The sequence below is a fragment of the Amphibalanus amphitrite genome, unplaced genomic scaffold (assembly GCF_019059575.1).
Source record: "Amphibalanus amphitrite isolate SeventyFive unplaced genomic scaffold, NRLGWU_Aamphi_draft 000495F_arrow, whole genome shotgun sequence".
Taxonomy (NCBI): domain Eukaryota; kingdom Metazoa; phylum Arthropoda; class Thecostraca; order Balanomorpha; family Balanidae; genus Amphibalanus; species Amphibalanus amphitrite.
Window position 1 is genome coordinate 315270 of NW_024881989.1, and position 23958 is coordinate 339227.

The 23958-nt window shown below is 46.8% G+C and overlaps 1 protein-coding gene across 5 annotated transcripts in view; it reads right to left on the reverse strand.

Moving 5' to 3' along the window:
* The window catches only part of LOC122392649, a 51822-nt gene extending 33001 nt beyond the window's left edge, over window positions 1-18821 (reverse strand). Inside the window, exons 1-3 of one of the 5 annotated variants that reach the window (XR_006258565.1) lie at window positions 18769-18809; window positions 10114-10146; window positions 151-370 (exon numbers count right to left, since the gene is read on the reverse strand). Coding sequence is in view for 4 of the 5 variants with exons in the window: in XM_043387739.1 (XP_043243674.1) it covers window positions 151-370; window positions 10114-10146; window positions 18769-18786 (271 nt within the window). In the remaining variant the exon portion in view is untranslated. Of the gene's footprint in view, window positions 1-150; window positions 371-10064; window positions 10147-18768 lie in introns of all 5 variants that reach the window. The other 4 variants (XM_043387742.1, XM_043387739.1, XM_043387741.1 and 1 more) reach the window with 4 other exon arrangements.
* Window positions 18822-23958: the final 5137 nt, after the last annotated feature.

Below are 23958 nucleotides of genomic sequence, written 5' to 3' on the forward strand. Positions count from 1 at the left end.
GAGCAGCCACCCCTTTCCATGTGGACGGGCTGCCTTTGTGGGCCTTTTGTGGGCCTACTTTACCTGGCAGAGCACAGGACAGTGACAGTGACACAGGACAGCCGCCACCCCTTTCCATGTGGACGGGCTGCCTTTGTGGGCCTACTTTACCTGGCAGAGCCGGCGGCGCTGTTGAGCTGCCCATTTCACGCCTCCTCGAAGGCGTTAGTTGTAGCCTGTTGAGAGGCGCTTGGTGACCTTCAAAAGACCTCGGCGGCCGCGGGTGCTGTTGGCCGCGCGCTGAGAGCGGGGCGGGCAGGTCTGGCAGGCGGGTCGGCGGGGCGCCATGCGCCAGCAGCGCGCAGCAGGTGACTGTCAGCAGGGCGGCCCTCTGCGCCAGGGGATGGCGTCAGTTGCCACACCGGCGGGGCGCGGCGGGCACACAGGACACGGCAGTGATTCAGCGACACTGGACGGTGCGCAGAAGCACAGCGACACTGCACACGGCACAGCGACAAAGAATAGCAGGGCAACGACACAGGACAGCAAAACAGTGGCACTGGAGAACGAGACAGTGATACGGGACGGTGATACAGGACGGTGATACAAGATAGTGACACAGGACAGTAACACAGGACAGTGGCACTGGAGAGCGATACAGTTACACCGGACAGTGATACAAGATAATGGGACAGTGACACATGACAGTGATTTAACCCTCGCCCTGGCAGGGGGAGGGTCGATGCGACCCCCCCCCCCTAAGGTTTTTCGAAGATAGCGTAAAAACGGTGGCGCGCAGCGCCGCCAAATTTGGCACAGCCTATGGGGCAGCCTTTTTACATATGACCTGAAAATTTCAGGTCCGGGTGACCTTGGGTCAGGTCACCAGGTCAGAAAAACCGGTACAAGGTCATAGTCAAATTTCAATTTTCTTTTTGCACCTGTCCAACTCACAGTTTTTGACTGATTTCCTTCAAACTTTCTGGGTGTGCTAAGTTCACGGAGTTGTATAACATATAGTTCGGGTTTTTTTATGTCACTGACCTGAGGTCAGTTAGAGGTCATTACGTCGTAATGTTAAGCCTACGGGAAAATACTAAATTCCGAAAATACTGGAGATATCCGCTTCGTTCTATCACTTTTGTGCTTTGAAACCGTAGTACTTAACAGCAGGTCACTTGGTGCTTCTTTGTTTGGTGGTCTTATCCATGGGTCAGGTCAAATGAGGTCAACTGAGGTCAAATGACGTTTTTGCCAATAACTTGGCACATAATGACGCTAGAGCTTAAAAATGGTGTCACTGTGTTCCTTGTGATCGGCCAAATCGAATGATATGCGATATGCTGCAATTTGGTTAACTTGAACTTAATTAATTAATTAAAGTTTACTTAAAATTTAAGAAAAACTTTAAGGACAGCAAGCTAAAAGTATACCATTCGACGCGCCTTGACGTGCTGAGTTCACTGCTGCTTTTCATTTTGCTCTATCTGAATTAGATCAAACGTTATAAGCGAAAAACTTTTGACCTGTTTTTAGCTAAATTTTTACATTTATACCCCCCCAAAACCCCCCTAAATATTGACCTAGAGCAACCAAATTTGCACAGGGGCGAGAACTCCCGGAGGTCCACCTACCTACCAAATTTGGTGTTTCTAGGTGCCATAGGAGCCAATCGCAAGGGGGGGGTTGCATCGGCCCCCCTGTTGAGCAAAACCTATTCTCACTGACCTCGAGGTCACCGATGACGTCACAGGTCAGTTCAAAGTAAAAATTATCAGCATTTTTGCTTGGTATAGGTACAGTTTCATTACTTGACCTTATCCTCAAATTAAGTGTACAAAGTTTTTTATCAGAAGTTTTCTAAATTTTAGAATTAACAAGAATACTGATATATTTCGAGCACTGCTCTTCGTCGGTCTTACAAGGTAAACATGATCACACCAAATTACACAGAAGCTCAATTCGTCTCAAAACCTTCACTAATGTCACACGCAACGAATAATTATACAGAACAGTCAGACAATCCGATCATATTCGATCATACTTCAAATTCTGCTTATCAGTAAATATCACCGCTTTATCGTGTTGCATAATATCCTTCAAACGTCTATCCAATGCTAAGATAGCATAAAGAAAACCTGTCACATTATCACATTATACAGTTAAGTGAGATCCCCACCTCTGCCCCTCTTCCCCTTGTGGTGGTTCATAAAGCAAGCAAGCAACTTTACTTCACTGCCTTCAAACTTCAAACAGTGAAGTGAGTCACGACCCTCCTCACCCCCAGCCCAGCCCGGCCCGGTTTGACAGCGACATACATACGAGTACGAACGATACCATCAGTCGCCAAAAACAAAACACTGTCGATGTTTACAAAATATGCCATGATGTTGAGTTGTCGTTGATCTTTGGCCTAGCGTCTCGGATACATACCTACTTTTTTCGGCTTTCTATTTGCTTCATCTTTACATACACGCAGAATTTTGGCCGTCATAGAAGTGTCACGAGGGTCTAAATCGGGATGAATTTGGATAGTATGCTCTCCGAATGGAGCATCATGTTCACCATTCATACCGTTCCTACGGTGCTCATTAAATCGCAGTCTAATTGGTCTGCCTGTCTCCCCGATGTATATGTCCCCACAGTGTTTACATTGGACCTCATAAACAACATTTTTGGTGGCACACTTGTTTTGTAGGCCTGCCTGGTACGAATGACAGCACTTTCTTCCGGAGTCTTTGCAGTCCACTCATGCAAAGAAATCGGATATAGGTTTAAAACTGAGCTCTTGAGAGCGTTTGGCGTTATTCAATATTTTGCATCAAAATCGGCCGACATGACGTCACTCTGACGTCATTTCCGGCCAAACTATGGTCGCTAGAAAGTTAAAATTTCAACACAAGGTGTCAAATTAATGCCGCTGAGGGTACCGTAAGTTTCGTGTTGATCCGTGAAACGGTTTGGAAGATATTGTTGAAAAACGGGAGTGGGGGCTCTGTAGATTCTCCCGTCATGCGCGGGTTAACGACTTTTTTCCAAATTTATCGAAAGTTTAAAAAATAAATATGTGATAGAATACATATTGATGATTTGCTTCAAAAAATTGTAGCCCAATATCTTCAAAAATACCTAAGTTATACGCTTTGTAGTGAACATTTCATCATTATCAATTTTCAGTACGTTTTCGACAACAATGCATCTGGTATTTACCTTCTTTGTTGAAAAAAAATATCTTCAAAATTTGACCTTTTTGACCTGAAAGTGACCTGACCTTAGCTAAATTCAAGTGAAGATTGTCTCAAATGACACAGACGACACTGGTTTCGTAATTTATGGCTGACAGGCCATAATTATTCAATATTTTGCATCAAAATCGGCCGACATGACGTAACTCTGACGTCATTTCCGGCCAAACTATGGTCGCTAGAAAGTTAAAATTTCAACACAAGGTGTTCAAATTAATGCCGCTGAGGGTACCGTAAGTTTCGTGTTGATCCGTGAAACGGTTTGGAAGATATTGTTGAAAAACGGGAGTGGGGGCTCTGTAAATTCCCCCGTCATGCGCGGGTTAACGACTTTTTTCCATGTTTATCGAAAGTTTAAAAAATAAATATGTGATAGAATACATATTGATGATTTGCTTCAAAAATTGTAGCCCAATATCTTCAAAAGTACCTAAGTTATACGCTTTGTAGTGAACATTTCATCATTATCAATTTTTCAGTACGTTTTCGACAACAATGCATCTGGTATTTACCTTTTTTTGTTGAAAAAAAAATTATCTTCAAAATTTGACCTTTTTGACCTGAACTGAAAGTGACCTGACCTTAGCTAAATTCAACTGAAGATTGTCTCAAATGACACAGACGACACTGGTTTCGAAATTTATGGCTGACAGACCATAAGACACGCGTTACGTGACCGATGCATGATATTAAATTCCGTGACCTTGGATGACCAGACCTTGACCTGGCAAACACGAAGTACAGGTTCGGTACACTCAAGGTATCTTAGGCATATATCAAGGAGTGTGTGAACCAAAAAATGAACCTGATCTGACTTGCTAGCCGGCGGCCAGAACCCAAATTATGAAGAAGGCAAAACGCTGATAATTTTTACTTCGACCTGACCTGTGACGTCATCGGTGACCTCGAGGTCAATGAAATTATGTTTCACTCGACAGTATCTATCTCCAGGGTTATCAGCCGCCGTTTGAATTTTGACAATCGGCCCAGTAGTTTCAGAGATAGGATTGGGGACTCTGTAGTGCTCCCCCCCCCCCCCAACCAGTACCCAGGTCGCGCAAGGTCAGGTCACCGGGTCACGCCAAGTGACCTCACCTTAGAAAAAAATGAATGTTCGTCATAGCTACACCGACTAAACTATTGCCTTGAAACTTTCAGTGATTGATGAGAGTAACAGCATCTACAAGTATAAAACGTATATCTTGGAATTTTGATATCGGTGAGCTAAGGTCAGGTCAATTTTGCGGCCTCTCCATATATGGAGAGGTCCCATTGACATACATGTCAATGGGGGATAATTGAAAAGCGCCTCTTTTGCACGAACGCCATCCTAGACACTTTCGAACATTAGAATGCAGGTAAAATTGACACACTGAACCGGAAAATGGCATCTCTGACCCCTTGTTATGTCCCCGAGGTCATCTCAGGTCACAAATATTATCTAAAAGTTTTCACTAATAACTTCTGTTAGAGGCATGCTAGAGCGATGAAAACACCTTAGTTGTGTTTGGCTCGACGATACGAATCGACTGATATGCAACTTGACCCTTACCGGTCAGGTCATGACCTTGACCAGAAGTCAAAGTTTCAAGTTGACCATTCAAGGTCAAGTGATAGTTCATTCGACGCGTCTTGACGAGAGGTTCACGATGCTGGTAAAAGAAAGTCCGTGCAAGGTTTGAGTCAAAAGTTATTGCAGAAAACGGCTTCCGAAAAAATGGGCTATTTTGGCAGTTTTTGTCCCCTGCAGGCAAAAGCGTTGACGGTATGCCAAATCGGAGAGAATTACTCAGAACCGTAAACAGGGCTATCAAATGCGCTTTTCCACGGCGCTGTAGCTTTATTAGCTTCCGAGCTGTGCGTCGATTTGTTGAAAATTGTCGACTCGACATCTGACCTACAAAACGGCGAATTTTGGCCTTCAATGACCTCTGGTGACCTGACCTTTGACTTGACCTGACCAAAAAAAGTGACCGAAGTGATTTCTTCCTTATTTTTGACACTCTTTCGAACGCCGCCTTTCCCGTGTCACTACATGGCCCGTGAGCTGAGTTAGAGGGGGGGGGTTATAACCCCCCAGCAGGGCGTGGAAATCCAGGAGCCCCAGCGGGGCGCGGGTTAACCAAGGGGCGCCTTCTGGCCCGAGGGAGCCGCCGCTGTGTGACCGGACTGAGGGAGCCGCCGCTCCCTGAACTGAGGGAGCCGCGCCGCTCCCTGAACTGAGGGAGCCGCCGCTGTGTGACCGGCCGGAGCCGGCGCTCCCTGAACTGAGGGAGCCGGCGCTGTGTGACCGGACCGGGGGCCGCCGCTGTGTGAGCGGACCGGCCGGGGCCGCGCCGCTCCCTGAACTGAGGGAGCCGCCGCTGTGCGACCGGGGCGGGGGGCCGCCGCTGTGTGACCGGACCGGGGGCCGCCGCTCCCTGAACTGAGGGGGCCGCCGCTGTGTGACCGGACCAGGGAGCAGCACCGCTCCCTGAACTGAGGGGGCCGCCGCTGTGTGACCGGGGCGGGGGCCGCCGCTGTGTGACCGGGGCGGGGGGCCGCCGCTGTGTGACCAGACCGGCCGGGGCCGCCGCTCCCTGAACTGAGGGAGCCGCCGCTGTGTCACCGGGGCGGGGGCCGCCGCTGTGTGACCGGGGCGGGGGGCCGCCGCTGTGTGACCAGACCGGCCGGGGCCGCCGCTCCCTGAACTGAGGGAGCCGCCGCTGTGTCACCGGGGCGGGGGCCGCCGCTGTGTGACCGGACCGGCCGGAGCCGCGCCGCTGTGTGACCGGACCGGCCGGGGCCGCCGCTCCCTGAACTGAGGGAGCCGCCGCTGTGCGACCGGGGCGGGGGGCCGCCGCTGTGTGACCAGACCGGCCGGGGCCGCCGCTCCCTGAACTGAGGGAGCCGCCGCTCCGAGTCGTATCGCCTGCCGCCATCGGCGGCTCGGCGGCCTGCAATTGTCGACGCGCCGCCGCCGATCGGCCTGCGCTGCCGTGCAGCGATCTCTGAGCGCCGCCAGTCCGGTGGGACGGCAGCTCCGCCGGACGGCCGATAGCGCCGGCCACCCACGCGGCGGCCGTGCTGCCGTGTAGGTACTGGGAACGCGGGACCCACCAGGCGTCCGGCGGTGTTAGTACTAGTTACTACTGGTGTACTGGGGACGCGGGACCCACCAGACGTCCGGCGGTGTTAGTACTAGTTACTACTGGTGTACTGGGGACGCGGGACCCACCAGACGTCCGCCGGTGTTAGTACTAGTTACTACTGGTGTACTGGGGACGCGGGACCCACCAGACGTCCGGTGGTGTTAGTACTAGTTACTACTGGTGTACTGGGAACGCGGGACCCACCAGGCGTCCGGCGGTGTTAGTACTAGTTACTACTGGTGTACTGGGGACGCGGGACCCACCAGACGTCCGCCGGTGTTAGTACTAGTTACTACTGGTGTACTGGGGACGCGGGACCCACCAGACGTCCGCCGGTGTTAGTACTAGTTACTACTGGTGTACTGGGGACGCGGGACCCACCAGACGTCCGCCGGTGTTAGTACTAGTTACTACTGGTGTACTGGGGACGCGGGACCCACCAGACGTCCGGTGGTGTTAGTACTAGTTACTACTGGTGTACTGGGGACGCGGGACCCACCAGACGTCCGCCGGTGTTAGTACTAGTTACTACTGGTGTACTGGGGACGCGGGACCCACCAGACGTCCGCCGGTGTTAGTACTAGTTACTACTGGTGTACTGGGGACGCGGGACCCACCAGACGTCCGCCGGTGTTAGTACTAGTTACTACTGGTGTACTGGGGACGCGGGACCCACCAGACGTCCGCCGGTGTTAGTACTAGTTACTACTGGTGTACTGGGGACGCGGGACCCACCAGACGTCCGCCGGTGTTAGTACTAGTTACTACTGGTGTACTGGGGACGCGGGACCCACCAGACGTCCGGTGGTGTTAGTACTAGTTACCTACTACTGGTGTACTGGGGACGCGGGACCCACCAGACGTCCGCCGGTGTTAGTACTGGTTACTACTGGTGTACTGGGGACGCGGGACCCACCAGACGTCCGCCGGTGTTAGTACTAGTTACTACTGGTGTACTGGGGACGCGGGACCCACCAGACGTCCGGTGGTGTTAGTACTAGTTACCTACTACTGGTGTACTGGGGACGCGGGACCCACCAGACGTCCGCCGGTGTTAGTACTAGTTACTACTGGTGTACTGGGGACGCGGGACCCACCAGACGTCCGCCGGTGTTAGTACTAGTTACTACTGGTGTACTGGGGACGCGGGACCCAACAGACGTCCGCCGGTGTTAGTACTAGTTACTACTGGTGTACTGGGGACGCGGGACCCACCAGACGTCCGCCGGTGTTAGTACTAGTTACTACTGGTGTACTGGGGACGCGGGACCCACCAGACGTCCGCCGGTGTTAGTACTAGTTACTACTGGTGTACTGGGGACGCGGGACCCACCAGGCGTCCGGCGGTGTTAGTACTGGTTACTACTGGTGTACTGGGGACGCGGGACCCATCAGATTGGTGTTACCCATCAAGTGGTGTTAGTACTAGTTACTACTGGTGTACAGACTATAAGTTACTGCTGGTGTACTGGGGTTTTGTGTTATTCATACTACACTCAAATTACCCCTTCCTACTCTAATGGAGAGGGCGCAAGACTGACATGACCTTAGGTCACGGATATCGAAATTCCGAGTTGCTCATTTTACGCTCTTATAAATCTCTGAGAGTTTCAAGGTGATCGTTCGGTCGGTAAAGCGGTCGGTAAGTATTATAACTTCTGAGGTGAGGTCACTGAACATGACTTGGTGACCTGACCTTCAGCGACCTTATTCTGAAATTTTTACAACATATGCGGAAAAATGCATTAACACGTTTGGCAAAAACGGTGTTGCTCCCCGCTGCCGTTTTTGAGATACTGGCAAAAAAAGCACACACACACAAGGGGTGTGGCCCGACGCAGATTGAGGTTAACGTTACATACGCATGCATGTTCCTGGTTCCACATTTCATGTGAAATTATCAGCATGTCCAATGTACTTGCTGAATGCACATGTCCACACGCGGAGGGGCTTATGAAATGTTTCAGAAGTGCAATTCTGCTGTACTTCTGAACAAAACACCACATAGCTATGTTAATCCACTGATAGATCCCGTCCCTAGATCATGAGGTCATAAATGCCGTCCTCGCCGCACGCCATGGCTGGACGATGATGGTGGCCTCTATGACGTCACTAATCGGTACATGACGTCACTAAATCTGCTCGGTTCCCAGGGTGTTATCAGTCACAGCTGAGTAATTTGAACACCTGCAGTGTATGTGCCGACAGTTGCTCAATGTTTCAGCACAGAAAGTATTTTGATGATTACCTGTTTCCTAAAGGCGTTGGTGATACTCTGAAAGCATTTCCGGCGCCAAAATGCCAATTTCGATACTCTTACCTTACCCCATTGCCGAGTCCAACTGGTGAGGTGATCACAATTCACTGAGACGTTTCGTTGGCACCTCTGCGTAGTCTAGACAATGCGGTCGGCACGTATGTGGGAAACCCACAGGTCCGTACAGGGCGAAACGTATCGCCAGAGGACAATGGCTACAACGTTTGCAACCCTCTTTATAAAAACACCGTTTATCTACCTAGTGGTTTTGGGAAAATGGCGACATTGTTGCACTCTGGCCGGCATCAGGACTTGAGATGTCAATCGGATACCAACTTTTTGGTATACCGATACCAAACCGATATCAACTCGGTATTTGGTGTTTCAATCCTAATGTGTTTGGTATTTTGTTGGTATCATGAACCCTCGCTAATGTGAGGCTAAGAAATCGGTAAAAAGTTGGTATTTTCCACATGTTCCCAAGTTGTTTGGTTTCGGTATTTGTCCACGGTTTTGGTTGGTATTTGGTTTGGTATCGGTATTCCGATTTTCCGTAATTGACATCACTAATCAGGACCCAGTAATTTGCGGTGTTTGTGTTTGAGCACGTTCTCGACAGGAGGCACGGAAATGGATCTAAGAGGGCCGCTGCAGTCGCTCCGGCAGCCGGCGGCGCAGGGCGGCCCGCCGGAGCCGCACCAAACGCAGTTCTCATCATACCGGCCGATGACGGCCCTGTGTTTGGCCGAGTAGGCGCGGAAGTGGGCACACGCAACCGCACGCTACGGCTGCGGCGGGGCACAAACCAATTATGTATTTCAGGTTGTGCGAGCACACAAACCGCTGGCAAACTTTTGGGCAAGAAACATGGCAGGACACAGGGAAGGCAATATATCAGGGCGTGTACAAGGCCGGGTACATGTCAAGATAAGATTTAGGGCATGCATGTGAGGGCAAAGGGCAGTGCAAATAGCACGACGCAGGGCAGGGCACGGGGCAGGGCATGGGGCAGCGCACGGGCGGGGAACCGGGAAGGGCACGGGTCGGAGCACAGGACAGGATAAAGGGCAGAGCTCAGGGCAGGGCACAGGGCAGGTACAGGACAGCGCACAGGACAGTGCTCAGGACAGCGCACAGGACAGTGCTCAGGGTAGCGCACAGGACAGTGCTCAGGGTAGCGCACAGGACAGTGCTCAGGGTAGCGCACAGGACAGTGCTCAGGGTAGCGCACAGACCGATGCACAGGCCAGGACAGGGCACATGGCAGTGCTCAGGACAGGGCACAGACCGATGCACAGGCCAGGACAGGGCACAGGGTAGCGCACAGACCGATACACAGGCCAGGACAGAGCACGTGCAGGGCAGTGCTCAGGGTAGCGCACAGACCGATGCACAGGCCAGGACAGGGCTCCAGAGTCCAGTCACCCACCCGTTATAAGCGCGAGGGCTTACCATTGTGTGCTCCTTCTCGGGAAATTTGTAGGTCCTGAGGAGTACTCACCGGAGTGAAGCCAACACCCGATCTTCGTCTATCCTGCCGAAAAAGCAGACAAGAACCATGACAAGGAGTTGGTCAGAGTGAGGTAAATTGGCCGCTGTTAAAAAAACGACATGCCTGAAAAACAACGCCTAATTTCTGAATATTTTCATCTCTGGTAGGTCTTGCATTTTTGCTTGCCGTTTAAATTGTGCATTTCAGACCTTGCATGACGACATATGAGACGATAAAATGTTGTTTAGCGCAATGGGAGTTAATCGCTAATAACTTCTGTAGTGTTTGGATTCATACTGACAAGTAGAAGTAGTATAAAGTTAATTCCTCAGTTATATTTATGTATTGACAGACCAAAACGCGTTTCGAATAAATCGTCTTCAGTTGGTATGTATCGTATGTATGATAAAAACCGTAGCTGTGCATAAAATCGACATTTGAAAATATGACACTTATTACATGCTATGCAAGTTAAGGTTACCTACATGAAGTTTCTCAGTGCTTGTGCGAGGATCATATTAAAACATTTTGATTAATGACCTTACCCTCGTAGTTTGAAAAAGTTAGATCAAAACACTTGTTTATTAATAATTTCGAGCACAGCTCTTCATCAGAATACAAGGCTAAAAATGTCACGATAGCTTTGTATTCTGATGAAGAGCTGTGCTCGAAATTATTAATAAGCAAGTGTTTTGATCTAACTTTTTCAAACTACGAGGGTAAGGTCATTAATCAAAATGCTTACCTACATGAAGTAAAACACACACACGCAAATTACATATCGCACTTACATTCCGACAAAATTAATTTAGACGCCATTTCTGACAATGCGACCCTACCAGTTTTGGGATTCATACATTCTTTCACTTCCAGAACAGCGGCTTCTATGGCAATTCTTCTTTTCTTTTCTACATTTTGTATGATACTTTTTGCTCCTCTCCAGTCCGGTAAAGCACCACATTCATGACTATGCTAGACTATAGTTTTTGGTCTTTGGTTTTTTAACCCGCGCGGGGCTGGGGGGGGGGTAAATTTTACCCCCCTCGCGAATTTTTGCAATATCTCAAAAACGGCGGCGCGCAGCGCCGCCAAACTTTCAGTACATTTTCTTACATCAATTTGACACGTTCCCTGAAAATTTGAGCGAAATCCGTCGGAAATTTTTTGAGAAATTGACGTTTTAGTGACGTCATGTTCCCCATTTTCGCCTCAAAAAACGGCAAAACTTCAAACGCCGCTAACATCTTCATTTTTAAAGGAATCAAGACGTAACAAAAAAGGTTATACGTAATTCTACTTTGTCTATCAAATGGCTATCTCGGTTTTCTGAAAATTTTGGATTTTGGCCCAAATTTTTTCAAAAAACTGACTTTTTTGGGAAAATAGTTATAAAATCCAAAATTTTGTGTGTATCGAAAAAACCGGAATATATGTCAGAGAAGTGGTCTATGTGCACCTACATACCAATTTTTAGAAGAATCGGTTCAAAAATGTGGGAGTTATTCAAAATTTTATGTCGTCACGACACACAAAAATTTTGAAAAATGATTTTTTGGAAGTTCTAGACCTCGTACGGAAACAAAAATAGCACCATTCGATTTGCCGTGAAAAACTGCATCAGATAGACACCGTTTTAGGCCTTAACAACCAACTTCAAAATTTGACCTCACTTGACCTGACCTTGACCTGACCTCGACCTGAAATTCATCCAGAGGTGGTCCATATCACTTATTGAGTGTGCCTATTGAATTCTATGAGTAAAATGACCCATAAAACATGTGTCGCACATGCCCTTTTCTCTATTTTGTTTTTTGGTGACCTGACCTGACCTGACCTGACCTTGACCTTGACCTCTGAATGATATTGTATGCAGCGAATATTGTCTTGGTAGCCTAAGAACACGTTTTGGCTAATCAGTCTCAGTCGATGACTCCATTCTTCGGCAACTACGGTGCAAGACCGATACTGTAGAAACTTGCAATTTGTACCCTTGACCTGACCTTGACCTTGACCTCAAACTTTAAATTAAGTACATGTTTTTAGTTGTTCGTGATGAGATCTTTCGATTGGCGTTTGAATTTTCCAAATCGGACCATTTGTTCGGGAGATAACAGGGGGGTAAAATTTACCCCCCCCCCCAGCTCCGCGCGTTCGGCTGGAGACCCCAGCCCCGCGCGGGTTAAATTTTGTCTATGTTCTGTCAGTCTCGTATTCAAGCCTCTTCCTGTTTCTCCGTAATACGGTTTAGGACATCCTAGGCATGGTATTTTGTAGCCACGAGGCTTTTTTCATGTACCTGTTTCTTTTCTGTCGAACAATATCTCCTATCTTCTTCCCTGATCTTTCCATGACAGCGATGTCAGCTTGTGTCAGAAAACCTGCGAATTGCGATCGTATTTACATGTTTGGACGCCGGTACCACAATGACCTTTGGGTGGGTCTTCTTTTCTTTTGATTTCTGTACATTTCTTCTAATCTTAATTGCTTTCTTCCTGCATTTGACCAGTAAAGCTTTTGGATACTTCAGTTTGATGAATGTATTTTCTATGTGTTCAAGCCCTGCATTCAAGAACTCAGGGCTACAAATCCTAAATGCTCTTAAATAAAAACCAATTAAAACCCCAGTCTTTATCCTGGGACTATGCGCTGAATAAAAATAAATGTAGTCCTCCTTTTTCGTTTCCTTTCTGAATACTTTGAACTTTAAACCCTCCTCGTTGGTGCGTATTATCGCTACATCCAAAAATGGAAGATGCACCCACCCTCCTCTTCTCCTATAGTAAACTGTAAGTAGGATCTTCTCTATGGAGCTCAATCGAGTAGATCCTCCTAGCTGAGTTCTTGAATGCAGAGCTTGAACATGTGTCTTATGACATGATACGTCATATATCATGTAAAATATGCAACGTGAACACAAAATACACGTTTTCGTTAAGCATAGGCGGATTCAGGCATGCTAAGACGGGGGCAGTACATTGAGATTTCTCAGGTATCCGGGTCCGCCTATTCCAATATTTTCATTGTAGAATGACGTCATATAGTCTTTAGGTACATACATAGGACGGGGGGGGGGGGGGCACTGATCACCATTACAAACCTAAGTAAGTCGCTGCTTAGCGGCAAATGTCGGAACAGTCAAAGCTAGGCCAAACCTACCCCCGAGAAACTTGTCCTGGAGACGCCTCTGCGCAAGCTAGAAACTCAAAAATTTGACACAATGTGCCCAATGAATGGCAAGGAAAAGTCACAAAATTTCAAGTCCTTAGCTAGAGTGGTTTTCCGTCGAGAGCAACAAAAAAAAAAAACTACCGGTGGGGGCCGATTTGCCCCCCCCCCCCACCAGTAATAGGGTTAAACCAGGCAACTATAAACCACAAAGCCGCCCAAAGGAACCGGAAACATTATAACTACTTATAACATTAGTTATTTAGGGGCTCTAGCGGAACCTCATTTTCGATTGAATATATAAGCTCTGCAGTTTTGCAGCATTTTAGGGTGTTCCAAAACTGGTATCGAACTTACTATCCACTTAAGCATTTAGGAATTATTACATTGTAGGAAAAGTACATTGAAGCTGATGCCACAAGTGACAAAGCTGTCACTAGCTGTCAATAAACACATACAATTGACTAAGAACTAAGAACTGTATGACTAAGAAATTGGTCGGGACGCCGACTTGACCATGCTTGACCTGACCCAGCCTATCCGAAATGCACAAATATATTATTACTGAATAAGATGACTGCTTTAAATTTAGAGCAAGAAGCCAATGGAAAACAAGAAAATGTTAACGAATCAAGATGAACGTCCAAACTACGACCTACGATTATTCATCGAAACAGCCGAAACGAACCAAGAACTCGAAGACGGATCGCTGACGTCTTAACGAATGAAGTGTGTCTGCGCATTTTAATCGCGTGTTTCTTAGTGTTAAATTCAATGAATGAAATGTTGAGGTTTTAATGTTAACAGTACACATCATACGCATTTTGATTTCTGTTTTGGTCTTTTATAGGTATTTTTAGTGCTTTAGACAGGCTGATGAAGGAAGACGGATGTCTCCCGAAAGCTACCGTAAACCGGGGTGAGTTGATATGGATTTTGAGGTTTTTCTATATTTCTTTAAAAGCCACATTTATTTACGGAATTCTTTTTGTGCCAGTTTCATGGCACATGCCTTGGGGAGGCAATCAGCAAAAATGAATAAAAAATGTATATATTAAGCCCCTTTTTTAAAACGCCAAAGTTCATATCAACTCACCCCCTGGGGGGTGGTGAGTTGATATGGTTTTGGATTTTTCAAAATTTCTCGGCTAAAGAAGCTCAGAGGTGAGTTGATAAAATGCCAGTGTTTAAAAAAAGGATGAGAGAACACATCCTGAAAGAAACCATCAGAAAAATGGTAGTAGTTTGGCAGCAGACCTCACATTCATGAAAACGCAATCATGCCCAACACAGCGCTATCAAAATGGCTTGATTTTAGCAGCATCATTTTTTCGCTTTATGATACTTAGTTTTACTTAGAACATTCTGAACTTGGCTAGTCACGTGTCCTCAAGCCAACGGTATCAAAACTGGCAATATATTTTGGAATTACAAGTGTATTTTTATGTAATTAAAACACATTGTCAGTTGCGGGTCAAGGTTGATATGCCTCTGACAGAGATAAGGGATTGAAATGAAAGAATACCTATACTTATGAGCTTTTGTTGACTGGTAGTCAACAAAATATTAATGAAGTGAAGTGAAGCGAATCTAATTCGGACTGTATTCTATCAGGTGAAACAAGCGACATAAAACAGAATTCGGCATCAAAAGCCAAAATTAACCCTCGCACTTATAGGCGGGCGAACGGACCACCTCGGCTTTTCGCACATAACTCAAGCAAAAAGCGGCCGATCGCGACGAAACTTTCAGTACCTCTCGAGTTTATCAATTTTACACATGTTCTAAAGATTTCATGACCCTGACTCAAATGGTTTTTGACTTGTGACCTGATTCTCGAGACCATGCTTGGCCGGAATCGCGATTTGGCGTAGTCGGCTCACATTATCCGCGTATTTCCAGTCTTTTTGTGATTGTAACGTCCAAACATGTAAACGATGTTGGTCCCACGCAGTATTGTGCGTGTCAACTGTCAAGGTCACCTGAAGGTCAGGTCAGGTCATTGACCTTTGGTGACCTCGGTTCACTTTTTGGAATTTTACATGTTTCTAGGGTAGTTTTTTCGGGCCGATTTCGAATTTAACATGCATTTGATCATTTACGAAGTAGTTTTAGTGCCTTCGTAACATGTTACGACACCGTCAGTGGTAGTTGACACTTGACACTCCCTATGGATAGCCGGCAGGACACCTACTGGTTGACCTGACCTGACCTGGCCTAAATGTACGAAGACATTTGTAATCAAAACTAACATGACATTCGTGATCAGCAACAGCCAAAAAATAATAAACTCGCTTTACGAACTTCAAATAATCCCCTATTTTCCCGACTCCTGGGTAATTGACCTGGCCTGGAAGGTTAACCAATGACCTAGGACCTTAAAGTTGGTTATCATCGGCTTCCTCGCGTCTCGGGCAACACGCTCATTTTTTTCCGCGAAGCTCTAGCTCCACCAGGGGCCAAACGACGATGGGATTCCAACGGACCCCCCCCCCCCCCCCCCATACGTTAAACGCTGGCAAAACACGAATACGGGCGAGGGCTAAAACACCAGTCAATTTCTTTATATTGTTTGTTCCATTTCATTTTGTCACTCATTCTCGGTTGGCAACTGCCAAGCAGGAAAACTAATCAGTTTCACGAGATCAGAATTCCCGCGCTGTTAGCCATACAGAAACGACAGTTCTGTCATTTTCGAAACTACGAATAATTATAACAATTTTTTTAATCTGTATGTATATAGGTGTTCAATAGTGCTCCTTTGTAGCTTGTAGGGAGCCATCTTGAGACTTAACAGGGAGTTGTGTTGTGCCTTTTGCATGTTAGGTATGTCCACAGAAAAAAACTTTGGGGTCACTGATGTTAGTTGTCGGACCTTCGTCCGCTTCTTGAGTTGAGATGTTAGTTTCACAACGTTTCGGCCAGTTACTCTCCGGCCGTCGTCACTCGGCAGGTGTTCTTTGACCCTCAGAAGGACCTCGATGTTGGTGGCATTGCGCCGTACGCGTCAAACTGTTCGAAAGCTCCTGTAGTCAGCGGGAATCGAACTCGGGTTTCCCCGGTGATGGTCCACGGTTCTAACCACTCCACTATCGAGGCAGATTTGACAATGGCCGGAGAAGTTACTGGCTGAAACGTTGTGAAACTAACATCTCAACTCAAGACGGGGACGAAAGTCCGACAACTAACATCAGTGATACTAACAGGCCTCGTCTCAAGCATTCAGAAAAAAAAAACTAAAGCTTTTGGGGGTTGATGGAATGATGTGGGGAAAGAAAAGGAGAAGAGTTGGTCTAATTGACTTTGTCTTACCTGCAGATCCATATTTCATGCTAATTTGCATGCATACCAGCCTGGTATCAGCTTTTATCATGCATATCAACTCACCACTTGATGGCATATCAACTCACCACCTGTCACTTTTCTTAAAATTATAAAAAAAAACGTTGTTATAGGTGAAACCCAAAACTACCTGGGATCAACAGTAAATTGATGGTAGTTTCTTTCCCAGTGCATGTTGTTCCATGAATATCCACCGTCTTTGCTGTAGGGTGGGGAATTTTCCTTAGTTTCAAAATCAGAAGAAAAAAAGGACTTCGAAAAAAGTAATGTGTTAAGAAGGCACTGCACCACATGCAGGCCTTTCTCAGCTATGTGCATCACTTATTGGTTGCTTCACTTCACAGAAAAATAAAACTGAAGATTGGTTTACAAATGGATGAGCAGCATGCATTTTAACATTTTTCGAGCAATCTATATCAACTCACCACCCCATATCAACTCACCCCGGTTTACGGTACCAATAAAGATAAACAAAGCTGGTGTCCTGAACAATCTTTACCAAGAACTATAGTGACTTCCGTCTACAAAAGGCTAGGCTAGGTCACTTGACCTGACCTGGTGACCTGACCTCAAGTGCCCCGGGTCTGAAATTTTCACAACATATGTAAAAAAGGTGCATAGCGCCGCCGTTTTTGAGATATTCGCGAAAAACCGTAAAGGGGTGTTCAAACAACCCCCAGCAGAGCGGGGGAATGAATTTTATAAGGTTTTAATAGGACTTGATATGTTTTAAATCAAACTTAATAAGCCTTAACCCTCGCCGGCCGAGGGAGGTTTTTTCGCGATAGCTCCAAACACGCTGGGATACATAGCTGAAACTTAGCTTACCTAACCTTTGATTCAAGCCGGATCTTTTGACACCAACCGCATTTTCAGGTCAGGTCAGGTCACTGACCTATGACGTCATAAGTGAACCTCTGCACGATCTTCAGATGTCGCAACTGCGCAACGCCCTCACTGCCAGAAGAGCTTTCACAGGGAAATGAAACTTGCAGGATCTAGTACCCATTTTACGAGTCTCACAACTTGTTTATCTCGGATTTTTCCGAAAGGTCAGGTCATTTTCGTGACCCATTAGTCAATGGGGAAAAATGCAAACTGTTATTCTGGCACCGGGAGCGATCTCCAGCTATCTCAAGCACACAGAATCGTGATTTGCTGCACTCCTTGCAAGGTTAGATGAGTCACTTTTGCAATGTTGACCTTGCGTGACGTCATTTATGACGTCATCAAGGTCATATTAGTTTTTCGTCAATAACTCGCGATCAAATTGAGCTAGCGAGGCGGGAAAGACAGCAATAGACTCAGGAAGACCTGCCAAATCGAACGGTATGCGACATGACCTCTTTCAACCAGCTTCGTGACCTGGGGGCGTTGACCTGACCGTGACCTGAGATCAACACCCTAAGTTGACCTGACCCAAACAAAAAGTATATCACTCGACGCGCCTGAGCGAGGCGAACACTATGCTGCCAAAGTCGCGGCTCTGCGGCCGTTTTCTGCGAAGTTATTTACCAAAAACTGAACCGTACCCTGGGGCACTTGACCTGACCTCAGAGGTCACCAACTGAGCTAGGACCTTAAAATCGGGTACAGGGACCCGCAGTTGCTACTGTACAGCGACCCTGAGTAAATTGTCCCAGCACCCTCACAGGGAACAACGATAAGCTGTCAGAGGGTACTCACAGGAAACCTCAGCTGCTCTTGTACAGGGACCAGCAGTCGATATCAATGTTATCGGTTGTTACTGGACAGGACAGACGGTTAGACTTGGGGTTCGTGTACAGTAGCAACGGCGGGTCCCCGTACCAATCTCTGCGTCTCGTAACGGCGCACACGCTCGTTTTTTCCGCGACGCGCTAGCTCCACCAGGGGCGAAACGGCGAGGGGGGAGGTCGTACCCCCCTCGGCCGGCGCGTATGTAGAAAACCAATAGGTCCGGCGAGGGTTAAAATGAATTTTATTAGATTGATATGAATGTGTTATGTTTTAAATAAATTGTTCCAAAGATTAAATTGAATTTTATAAAGATTAATTCAAATGAAAAAAGGTGTAGAGTTACATGTTGTCGCACAGGTGCCGGGGCCAATGAACCCCACAGTGGCCCTGTCCCCGGGGTGTGACCGTGCCGTGCACCCTGAGCGGGTGCCGACTCACCTGCACGGAGCAGGCCATGGCGCCGCAGTGGCGCGCTGCGTTCGACTGACTGGCGGCCGCGGGCCGGGCCGCGGGCCGGGCCGGGCCGGGCCGCCCCGCCCCGCGGCCGCCGGCCTTCCATTGGAGCGCCGCCGCGCCGCCGCGCTGGGGGGAGGGGGGCTGTTCAGAGGACAACGCGCCTCCCCGTCCTGCTCTCCCCCTATTCCTCTCCACGTCTCTCTTTCCTCTATTCTCTCTTTGCTTAGCGCGCGAGATGCTGGGGTGGGGCTTTAACCCGCGCGGGGCTGGGGGGGGGGGGGGGTAAATTTTACCCCCCCTCGCAAATTTTTGCGATATCTCAAAAACGGCGGCGCGCAGCGCCGCCAAACTTTCAGTACCTTTTCTTACATCAATTTGACACGTTCCCTGAAAATTTGAGCGAAATCCGTCGGAAAATTTTTGAGAAATTGACGTTTTAGTGACGTCATGTTCGCCATTTTCGCCTCAAAAACGGCAAAAGTTCAAACGCCGCTAACATCTTCATTTTTAAGGGAATCAGGACGTAACAAAAAAGGTTATACGTAGTTTTACTTTGTCTATGAAATGGCTATCTCGGTTTTTTGAAAATTTTGGATTTTGGCCTAAATTTTTTCAAAAAACTGACTTTTTTGGGAAAATCATTATAAAATCCAAAATTTTGGAACTATCGAAAAAACCAGAATATATGTCAGAGAAGTGGTCTATGTGCACCTACATACCAAATTTTAGAAGAATCGGTTCAAAAATGTGGGAGTTATTCAAAATTTTATGACGTCACGACACACAAAAATTTTGAAAAATGATTTTTTGGAAGTTCTAGACCTCGTACGGAAACAAAAATAGCACCATTCGATTTTCCGTGAAAAACTGCATCAGATAGACACCTTTTTAGGCCTTAACAACCAACTTCAAAATTTGACCTCACTTGACCTGACCTTGACCTGACCTCGACCTGAAATTCATCCAGAGGTGGTCCATATCACTTATTGAGTGTGCCTATTGAATTCTATGAGTAAAATGACCCATAAAACATGTGTCGCACATGCCCTTTTCTATATTTTGTTTTTTGGTGACCTGACCTGACCTGACCTGACCTTGACCTTGACCTCTGAATGATATTGTATGCAACGAATATTGTCTTGGTAGCCTAAGAACACGTTTTGGGCGATCAGTCTCAGTCCATGACTCCATTCTTCGGCAACTACGGTGCAAGGCCGATACTGTAGAAACTTGCAATTTGTACCCTTGACCTGACCTTGACCTTGACCTCAAACTTTAAATTAAGTACATGTTTTTAGTAGTTCGTGATGAGAGCTTTCGATTGGCGTTTGAATTTTCCAAATCGGACCATTAGTTCGGGAGATAACAGGGGGGGGGTAAAATTTACCCCCCCCCCCCCCAGCCCCGCGCGTTCGGCTGGGGACCCCAGCCCCGCGCGGGTTAAAGGCCCTCCACTTTTTATCGCCGTGCAATATCTCTAAAACAGCGCACCGCATGCGTGCCCAATTTTTGGATCCCTGACGCTATTAGATTAAAGTGTATTTACCCAGTGTTAAAAAAAAAACAATCGAACATTTTTTGAGACATTAAGGACATGACGAGTTTTCGACTAAAAGTGGCATATGTTTGAAAAATCATATCATAATAAAATCGCACAGATTAGCCGTACAGACATGCGGTAAACGTCGCTCGACTGCCAATACCATGTAAGTACATACATTTTATACATTCAATTTGCTACCTTCAATTTTTTAATATCACTCGTTTTTTTTAAACCATGAGCTGAATCTTGGCAATTTCTAGTGACTACTTTAGGACATGATGTATGTATTATATCTTCAGCATTGCGGAAAAGATCTACCTATGATTAGGTGTGTCAAAAACGGTGGCGCTGAGCGCTGCCGTTTTTAACCCGCGCCCTGGTGGGGTCTGTTTATAACGCGACCTGGTGGGGGGGGGCTATTTTTTGCCCCCCCTCGTATCTCCGAAACTACTGGACGGATCCGAAAAATTCAAACGGCGTTCGAAAGGCCTGTCAAATTTGTCGAGGGAAACCAAGTTTTATTGACCTCGGGGTCACCGATGACGTCACAGGTCAGGTCAAAGATGAAATGTTTCACCGTTCACGGGTCTTACTAGGGAATGCGCTATAACACCGAGGAAAACGCATTTTGTCGGGAATCAGCGATAGGGCGTCAGTTGCCTAGTAGATATGTTGCTGTTAGAGGTCACTGGTCATACCAGGTCAGGTCACAGGTCAGGTCACCAAAGGTCACCAAGGGTCACCACATGAACCCAACTTTACTAAGGTTATGCGATGCATGTTTTATGGCCAGTTTTTCATTTCCAACTCAATGGTGTTGGTTATAAGACCATCAGGTACGGTTTAGGTCACTTTCTGGTGGAGGTCAGGTCAAGGTCAGGTCAAAAAAGGTCAAATTTCAAATTTGATATTTTTGCATAAAATGGGTATTGATTCGATGCAGCTCGTCACGGGGAGTCTAATGGTGGTCTTTGTTTTGCGCTACGAGGTCTAAAATTGCTGAAAATTGAGTTTGAAAATTTGACGTCATCAATTTTGAACAGTTTTTTTCGCTATAACTTGGCCAAAAAAAGAGGTATCGATCTCAAATTTAGTATGTAGATAGAAGGCGGTAAGGACTATCACATATATTCCGGTTTTTTTCGAAATTCAAAAAACTTTTTGGATTTTTTGTCTATCATATTCAAAAAATCTATTTTTTTGATTTTTGGGGGGTCAAAATCCAAAAATTTCAAAAATCCGAGATAGCAGTTTTGTAGCCCTGTCCATTCTACAGCTTTTATGTCTGTATCATTTTTCTGTATTTGCAAAGCTATAGGCCTGACAGCTCTTCCCGCGAAACCCTTTTTTGGGTCGAAAATGGCAGAACATGACGTCACTCTGACGTCATTTCCGGCCAACCTATCATAGCCTTTGGAAAAAATTTTGGTCACAATGTGTAAAATTGATGTCCGGGAGGGTACTGAAAGTTTGGTGACGATCGGCGCAGTGGTTCTGGAGATATATCGAAAAGTCTGGAGGGGGCAAAAAATAGCCCCCCCCACCAGGTCGCGGGTTAAAATATTGGCGAAATCCGTAGGGGGATTGTTCAACCATCCCTCTCCGAGCACGGCGTGGGTTAAAGTGATTTTCTTCGACCAAACACGTACTCGTATGATATAATGAACGGCAATATCGTATTCTACGCCTAAAAGTACCCATAAAGCATATGTCATATTCATTTTCAGGAATAGGTATGTTCCTGAAATCATATTCCATCACTGATCCCTAAATGAATCCGACACTTGAGTGTAGCACTTATATGAGAGTTTTGCACAGTCTGGACGGACGTTATGACGAGAGACCTTGTATCACAGACCTGTGCGAGGTTTTAGAGTCCATACAACTCACAGCTCAATTTTATGTGTTTGGCCTGACCTTCCCGGCTGTGACCTCGAAATTCAACTTACAAGTATTCATCACAAGCGTCTCATCGCGTTCGCTCTATGCCACCTCGTGCGTTTCACTGCACCTATTGGTTTTCGAGTTATCAGCTGGGGGCGTTTAACTCGCGCCCTGGTGGGGTCTGTTTATAGCGTGACCTAATGGGGGGCTATTTTTACCCCCCCCCCTTTCTCCGGCATTATTGGGTGGATTTATAAAACTCAAACGTTGTTCGATAGCCATGTAAAATCTGTCAGAACTCAAAAGAACATAATTTCATTGACCTGGAGGTCACCGATGATGTGACCAGCACAAGACCTAGCCCAAGTGATCGCGGCACCTTAACCACTTCACAGAGAGGCCCGAACGACCGAAGCCTGGTGGAGGATGTCACAGGTAAGTTCAAAGGTCGCATTTTTCACCATGTACAGGCCTTCTGGGAAATGCGTTATCAATCGAGTAAAAGGCATGCTATCGGAAATCATCGATATAGCGTCGGTTACCTAATACGAATGTTGGTAAAGAATCACTGATGCTAGGTCAGGTCACAGAGGCCAGGTCACTAAGGGTCAAAATATGATCCAAACTATACTAGGGCCGTGTGATGCATGTTTCATGACAAATTTTACATTTCCAATGAAATGATGTTGGTTAGACGATCATTGGGGCCGGTTTAGGTTAGGTTCTGGTGGAGGTCATGTAAAAAATGTCAAGTTAAAAAACTGATGGTTTTGCATAAAATGTGTATCTATTCGATGCAGCTCCGCGGGGAATCCAATGGTGATCTTACTTTCATTTTACGTGGTCTAAAATGGCTAAAAATATTGAGTTTAAAAGTTTGACGTAATCAATTTTCAGCAGGTTTTTTTTCGCCATAACTTAGCCAAAAATAGAGTTATGGGACTCAAATTTGACGTTTCGAATGTCGATAGCAGACCAATAGTTCTATAACACATATTCCGGTTTTCAAAATTTTGAGAAATGTTTTTTTTCTTTGGTACGGTTCGCCGAGTGATCCTCCCAGCGAGAGTTCCTGAAGAAGTGAACTTGGATTTATACAGCTCAAACGTTGGCGTGCAGTTCTGGCGTGCAGTTCTGGCGTGCTGTTCTGGCGTGCAGTTCTGGCGTGCTAGCGCTTGAGCCGGTGGAGCTAAGTTCCCTCACACGCCCCACACCATCACCAATGCCGCCGCTGGGCTTATTTTTGTACATTGACATTTGTCATTTATTGCAAAAATATACTTCTTATCCCTCGCCCTGGCAGGGGGGGGGGTCGATGCGACCCCTCCTAAGGTTTTTCGAAAATAGCGTAAAAACGGCGGCGCGCAGTGCCGCCAAATTTGGTACAGCTAATGAGGCTAACTTTTTAAATATGACTTGAAAATTTCAGTTCCGGATGATTTTGGGTCAGGTCACCAGGCCAGAAGAACGAGGACAAGGTCATGGTCAAATTTCGATTTTCTTTTTGCACCTGTCCAACTCACAGTTTTGGACTGATATTCTTCAAACTATCAGGATATGCTAAGTTTACCGAGTTGTATAACATATATTTCGGTTTTTATGGCACTGACCTGAGGTCAGTTAGAGGTCATTACGTCGTTATGTTAACCCGCGCACCGACGGGGGTCTGCGCCAACTTAGAACCGACGGGGGGGGGGGCGGATGACCGCCCCCCCCCCCTCCCTGAAACCTCGAGAACGAAGAAA